The sequence below is a fragment of the Symphalangus syndactylus genome, chromosome 11, assembly GCF_028878055.3.
Source record: "Symphalangus syndactylus isolate Jambi chromosome 11, NHGRI_mSymSyn1-v2.1_pri, whole genome shotgun sequence".
Lineage (NCBI taxonomy): Eukaryota > Metazoa > Chordata > Mammalia > Primates > Hylobatidae > Symphalangus > Symphalangus syndactylus.
Window position 1 is genome coordinate 49,402,392 of NC_072433.2, and position 6,823 is coordinate 49,409,214.

The 6,823-nt window shown below is 55.6% G+C and overlaps 1 protein-coding gene across 1 annotated transcript; it reads right to left on the bottom strand.

Moving 5' to 3' along the window:
• Positions 1 to 2,889: 2,889 nt before the first annotated feature.
• On the bottom strand, positions 2,890 to 6,535 carry LOC129493351 (putative protein FAM90A26). Its single transcript, XM_055299438.2, has 4 exons — positions 6,413 to 6,535; positions 5,714 to 5,913; positions 5,148 to 5,256; positions 2,890 to 4,482 (listed from the first exon to the last, which is right to left on the bottom strand). Exons 1-4 carry the CDS (start codon positions 6,533 to 6,535, stop codon positions 3,520 to 3,522), a joined length of 1,395 nt encoding a protein of 464 aa, XP_055155413.1. The 3' UTR covers positions 2,890 to 3,519.
• Positions 6,536 to 6,823: the final 288 nt, after the last annotated feature.

Here is a 6,823-nt window from a genome sequence, read left to right on the forward strand (position 1 = left end):
ACACACCCACAGGAAACCTCCAGCTAACTCCTTGCCGCTGTGGTCGTGAGGAGACTTCACCACCGGTCGGTCAAGTCTGTGGCTCACACTGTGCTGTGTACACCCTCAGATATTGTGTGTTCCTCTGCCATGATTACCAAGTCCGAGTGTAAACCTCGCCTGCCACAGGGCCCATGGCCTAGGGTTGGGGAGCTGAGCTTTCTGCCCCAAACAAACCACTGATTCTGAAGACTGGACTGAGGTGTATCACGATTCACGCCGGTAGAAGACACGATGATTCTATCTCCCTTGACGGCCAGAATGATGGAAGCCGCAGGGCATGGCGTGTGGCACCCTTTGGCAGGTCTGTTTGAAATCAGGGATAAGGGAGGCTTCCTGTCACAACTTGAATCCCTACCCTTGCCATTTCTAATTAGGCAACTTCCAAACACAAATTCATAGGGAGAAGTTTTCTTCCTCTCTATCGCACTAGCAGGTGATGGTCTTTCCTGTTCTATCGTTTTGGCTTTAGCTCCAGCCCCTCTTTATTTATTTTGCTGATATTTTACGCATGCCACACGAACCCGTCCAAACAAACGGTGAACAGGGGCCATAGCGTATCGATTTCTTACACGGCTGAAGGGCAAACCACCCTTTTTTCCAAACTTCTTTTCCCATTTCCCCACCAATTCAGCACGCTGGATTACATTTCCTTTCGCATTTCCATCTTGGTCTTATCCCACACGTGGAGACGGGAATGATTTCTCGTTTTCTGTTCCAAGAATTACCAGTAAGCAGAATACATCCTACCCCATCAGCAAGCCCCAGTGTGATCGATTTCTTTCACTCTCCTTCGTCTCTTCCCCCCCAAACCCCGCCCCACCCCTCAGGGACTACGTGAAACAAACAGTTGTTCAGTGAAACTAACCTGAAGTTACAGGTCAGCTTTCTTTCCTCGGCTGGCGCTCAGACGGGCAGGTGCTGGAGCAGCCCCGCTGGAAGCGATGCAGCATCCAGGAAGACCGAGGAAGGGGCGGAGAGGGACCTCTGCTTTCCAGGCTGCCTTTTATACCGCCTCTGGTCTCCGGACGTGGAGCGCACCCTAACCTGATCCATTACAGGTACCTTAATTGCAATTAACTTAATCCAATCACATGACCTGGAGACGTCTGTCTGCACAGCCCACTCTAAGATCATGTTCACCTTTGGCCGACATTCTAAAACCTACGAGTACAGCTGTAAGCTTTGAAGGATAGTTGTTCCCCGTCAGACGTGTGACACTGGTTCGTCTACCCTTGTCTCGTTTTCCGTCTTGACTGCCTTTTCTTTGTTTGTTTGTTTGTTTGTTTGTTTGTGTTAAAAAAAAAAATGTGGTAAAATAGACGCCTTTTAATTGGGCCGTGTCTACTACATCTCGACGTAGGACTCAGTGTCATCAAGGAGATTCTCCTGGACACGCCGTCACGGCCATGATCCATCTTCAGAGCTTCTCTTTCTTCCCCACGGTAAGTCTGTCAGCAGAGAACACTGACCACACCCTCATGTGTTTTCTCCTCCAGGAGGCGCTTGGAAACCACCGTGAGTTGGACTGCACTGGGAAACACAGATGAACTAAGTCAAGACCGCTTTGTCCTTCAGCGCCTGGCTCCCTTTTCAACTCGTCTTGCGACTCCAGGCATTATGCCTGAAAAGTCTCCGGGACGCCTGTGAGGCTCTACTTCCCTGGGTCCCATTGCCATTTCTCTGGATTTGCGAGGATCCACCGGACCTTCTTTGGAACTCCCACGTCGGTGAACTTTGGTGCCACGTCCCCTAATTCTGTCCTTGGTCATCTGCACCTGCACGGGTTAGGCTCCATGTTCCATGGACGGGAAGAGACAGGCAGGAGTCGGAATGCTTAACCGACACACTGGGGCATTTTCTCCTGTAGCCCAAGTGACCCCATGGTCTGGTTGAGCTTTGGAACCGGTCGCGTCCCCCTCGACACTGCACCCGACTCCCAGTTTCTCAATCTTGTTGGCCCCCCGGCGACCTCCGGTTCGATGAATTGCACCTGCTGAAACTCGAGTCCCCTTTGACTTGCGCTTCGTTAATTATTCGTGATTCAGGTTGGAACCCCAGCTTACGACCCCCTGTAGGCCGTTCTCTGAGCTTTCCGGTCACATCGTTTCCTTTCACGCTCTTTGGTTCATCGTGGTCCTGCTCGTTCTGCTGTCAGAGGAGCAGAGAGTTGATCTTCTTGATTCTGGATACTGATACTTTCTAGGTGATCTGGATAAGCAAGATGACGACCCTCAAGAGCGGCGGAAAGGGAGCAGCCATTTGGTGGGCCGCAGGGAATCCCGCTCAGTTCCCAGGGCTCCTAGATGTGGAATCCTGGTCAGAGTTGTTCCCAGGCCAGAGAATGGAGATAGCCTGTGCATGATGGGATAGCCCTGCCTAGATCGTTCAGTGAGTCTCTAGCTCAGCTACTCTTAGGATCGCGGGGAGGACCGTGGAAAGGCCCGGTGTCAGACATCCGGAAAGAAGACGGGATGAATGTCTTACCTCTGAAGTACATCCCGAATCTGGGAGTTAACTTCAGCTTTGCTGGGGTCTATTTGGCGAATGAAAGTGTGCCTGGTGCATACGCACATCCGGCAGCCACTTCATGGGGGCCGTCGCAATTGGAACCACGCACCTGGTGTCGGCGTTTGAGCCAAATGGGGACCCGTGGTGCAAGCAACCCTCCCCACGTGTTAGCGTGCGTGAGATTCAGCTGGCGGCATTTTACTAGGTGCGTGTTGGTAGAGTGGGGTTGAGGTTTGCTTGCTCCTGTGGATGTAGAAGATGTCAAAGGTCCTGCCCAGCCCTGCGGTCCCCTCAGTCAACTGTGTTTCGGAGACATAACGATTTGGATAGCTAACAAGTCAAGAAAGTTTCAAGCCCTTGGAAGATCAGTTAAACACAAACACGGAATGAGAGTCAAAAGACAATATGTCATCTTTTTGAGAATTTTACTCACTTCAAGCACATTAAACACACACATTGACAAAGGCATGCCAGAGCCCAGTTTTCGAGGCCGAGGAAGGACCCCGAGAGCGCGCAGCGCAGCAGGCTTCCCAGCGTCCCAAACACTGCTCTCGGGGCGGGGCGCAGCGGAAGGGCTGCACCTCTCAGGGTTCCCGAACTTTTCCCTTATTCAGTCATCTAGAGAGCAAAAACACAGTCATTCCCCAGTTTCCTATTGACGTCCCAGCAGATGTCTGACTCCTGCGCGTCGCCCAGTTTCTCAGGCAACCAATCACTGGCACGGAAGCTTTTCCTGGCGCGTTTCCGGAGAGCCATGCGAACTACACTGTCCCTCACGAGAATTCAATGAGGCAGAGTCCCTGCATCGGCTCCCTGCCTGGCCTGGGCTCCCACCTCCGCAGAAGCGCCACAGCCAGGGAGCTTCGGAGTCACCGCAGAGAGTCTGCTCGCTGCTCTGCGCTCCTCAGTCCCACAGTCCCCTCCAAGTCACGGGAGCGGGAGGCCAAGGAGCCCCTGCCACCTGCCGTCTCACTCCAGGTCAGAATCGCTGTCCTCTGAGGAGGAGGAAACCTGAAGGTCCTCATAGAGGACACTCGCTGGGACACGAACACCGGGACCCTGAGACTTCTCTGAGACATGAGGGCTCTGAGCGAGGAAGGCTCCCGGCTTCTCAGGAGAGTGAAATGAGGGAGCTGTCAGGAGGCTGGAGCTCCACCATCCATTGTCCAGTCTCCGGAAGAGCACTCTGAGAGGCTGGGCCCCGTCATGGCTGGCCGCCGGGTGACGGGACACGGTGCAGGCCTGGGCAGTAGGCAGGCAAGGTCTGCTGTGCGGAGGCTGCCGGTCGATGCTGGGCACCTGGGCGGGTGTCCTCCTGCCCATCTGGGGCGACGTACTCGGTCCAAGTTCGGTTGCGGCCGGCGGAGGTTGGAGAGTGTCCGGGGCCCCGAGCTCACCTCCCTGGATGGCGTCTTCGGGGATCTGGAAGGGACCCAGTCTCGGTATCTTGGGGAAGTTCAGGCAAGCCTGAAGCGGAGCCTGGGCAGGTCTCTTGGCTCCTGGCCTGAAGCTGAGATTGGAGCCTAGGCCCAAGCTGCGTGTGGCGGCTGGTGGGCAGGGCTGTGAGGTCAGCGCGGGACGTCTGTCTTGTGCCTGGGGGCTGATGGCCTGGAGCAGGCCGTGGGTTTGCGAGGCAGCCTGGGGAACTTCTCGGCAGCCACCCTCCGGGCTGCTGTGTGTCGGCTTCACCACGAGGAGAGGCCCCGGGCCCTGGTGCCTGACTGCAGGCTGAGGGATGGGGGCCGCAGCCCCTGTCTGTCGTTCCTTTGGTCCAAGACTAGAGGGGTAGCTCACACTGGCTTTTCTGAAGGGAGACAGTGAAGCCAAGACGGAGCCCCTGTCAGACATTTCGGTAGCTGAGCCATCAGTGAGGACAGGGTCCACGCGTGGCCTCTTACTGGTTGTGTGGAGCGGCATTGGCCTGCTTGCAACCTGAAAGACAGGAAACCACACACGTTACAAGTTCCTCTGCATGGAGCCGACACGAAAATCAGCCACTTCCAAAGACGAGGGGCACGCGCCAGGAAATTCTCGATACAGAATCGACAGGTGGTCCTTGGAAGTAGGGACAGACCCTCCACCTGAGTGCTGATCAGGACAAGACTCATGAAAGATGCGCTCTCGAGCTATGTGTAGCTGATCCGAGCACACCATTGTTCAAAAGAACAATGTCTTGGGCATTAACTGGATCGGAGTGCCTCCGCTCAGCCTTCCCTGAAGTGGAAGGGACTAATGCCCTTCTGAAGGCGGGTTGGTGGCTCAAGGGTTCTCAGGAGGTGTTCTCTGAAAACCTGCATGTTCCTGGGTTTAGCCCTCTCCATGTTTGGGGCCTCTGAGGGACGAATTTCCTCACGCCGCCAGGAACATGTTGTTGGCAAGCTTGCCGTAATTGGACAGAAAGAAAGCAACGGGAAATAAGGCATCCTCAGATGCCTTCACCTGCAATCCAACTGACCTGGAAGGATGGTGGAGTCACTGACCCAAAGAAGGCAAGAAAGAGGGGTTCCCCGATTAACTCCCGCAGCCGGGAAGCTGAAAGGAAATCAACCAGTGTGACCTAGAGGAGAAAAAGACCAGGGGCCCGGGGTGACACTCACCCTCAGATCATCACAAGATTCCGTGGATCCTCTTCGATTTGGCAGCGGCTTCTCTGGAGGTTTCACGGAAAATATCCGGAGGAGAGCCTTCCTCTGCGGGTCTTGCTGCCTGCAGAACAGAAAAAGGTCATTCCGTGCCCCCTGGTTCTCCCCGGGAGACAGGGAGAACCCTGCCTGGGGCCCAGGCCCATTCCGTGTTGCGTGACACAGAAATGGACATCTGGTGCCCTTTCCGCCTCTGCACCTTCCCTCACCTGCCAACCTTCCCATCCTCCTGGTGGCCCTCTAGGCTTCCCAACTAAGGACTGTGATTTGGACTCCATTGCTTTTCCCCCTGTCATGGGGAACCTGCACGAAGCGCCCCCGCCTCTCCCCGTCCCCGAATCAACCAGAGCCAGAGGGGCTCCTGGGTGTGGAAGAACGGAGGACAAGGAGCTGCGCTCTATTTCCTGCAGCGTTCCTTCCCTGGCCCGGAGACGGAAAGGCACACGGTGTGCAGGTGCAGAGACACCATGTCCTTAGGAGGCAGTACTCTAAGAGTGGTGAAAACCCCTCCCACCGCTCACCTTGGTCTCTCTTCCTTCTCTCCTTTATCCTTGTTCAAGGGCCCCGGGTTCGCCTCCACCGGGGGCTTCCACGGTTTCAGGTTTTCCTTCCCTTCCCTCTTCCCGAAGGTCTGTGGAACCAGGGCTGCCTTCCAGCACTTCATGGGGCACCTGGTACTTCTGGCCGTGTGGCCAAAGGCCCCGCAGTCTTTGCACTTGAGCTGTGGGTGGAAAGGAAGTGATGTCAGTGAGTGAGCTGAAGCCACAGGCAGCCATCCGATGTCAACATTGAGAGGGATTATGAATTCAGAGCTGAATAAGGATTCCAAAGAGGGGACCCCGGCATGGGGGCCGTTAAGTGCTGGGAGAGTTCGGATACGATGTTCCCTCCCAAAGCCCATGTGACGGAGGACCTCTAAAAGGAAGGACTCAAGGTACCAAGGGGCACGATCGTGACCCCGATGTCAACGACACAGCCAAAGGTGGCTACACAGGATTCTAAGTAGAAAGGGAGGTTGCCCCCAAGAGTCTCTCAAGGGATTTATGGGGCCGGGGAGGAGGTCCCAAGCCACGCCCACCTCGGATGGGAAAAGCAACCTGGGTGGTGGTGACAGAAACCTTTGGAATCCAACCCAGTCTCTGAGGACCCTGTGACACCGCCTCCCCCCGCCCCAACACCCACCCCTCCCCCATTCCCAAGAGATACAGGGCTAGACTTACCCTGGGATCTTCTTCATCGGGCGGGGGAGCCCTTGGCGCAACTGGGGCCCTCCGCTGCTTCTGGAGGGTCTGGGCTCTCCCGAGTCTGTTGGCGCCAGTTTTGGGGTCACGACGGGCCAACATCTTCGTCTCCTGGGGGTTCTATGACCGCCTTTTTCGGGGGTTGAATGTTGGGTCACCTGAAACACACACAAACACACCCATATTGATGGTGAAGCACACTGGATATTCACACACACCCACAGGAAACCTCCAGCTAACTCCTTGCCGCTGTGGTCGTGAGGAGACTTCACCACCGGTCGGTCAAGTCTGTGGCTCACACTGTGCTGTGTACACCCTCAGATATTGTGTGTTCCTCTGCCATGATTACCAAGTCCGAGTGTAAACCTCGCCTGCCACAGGGCCCATGGC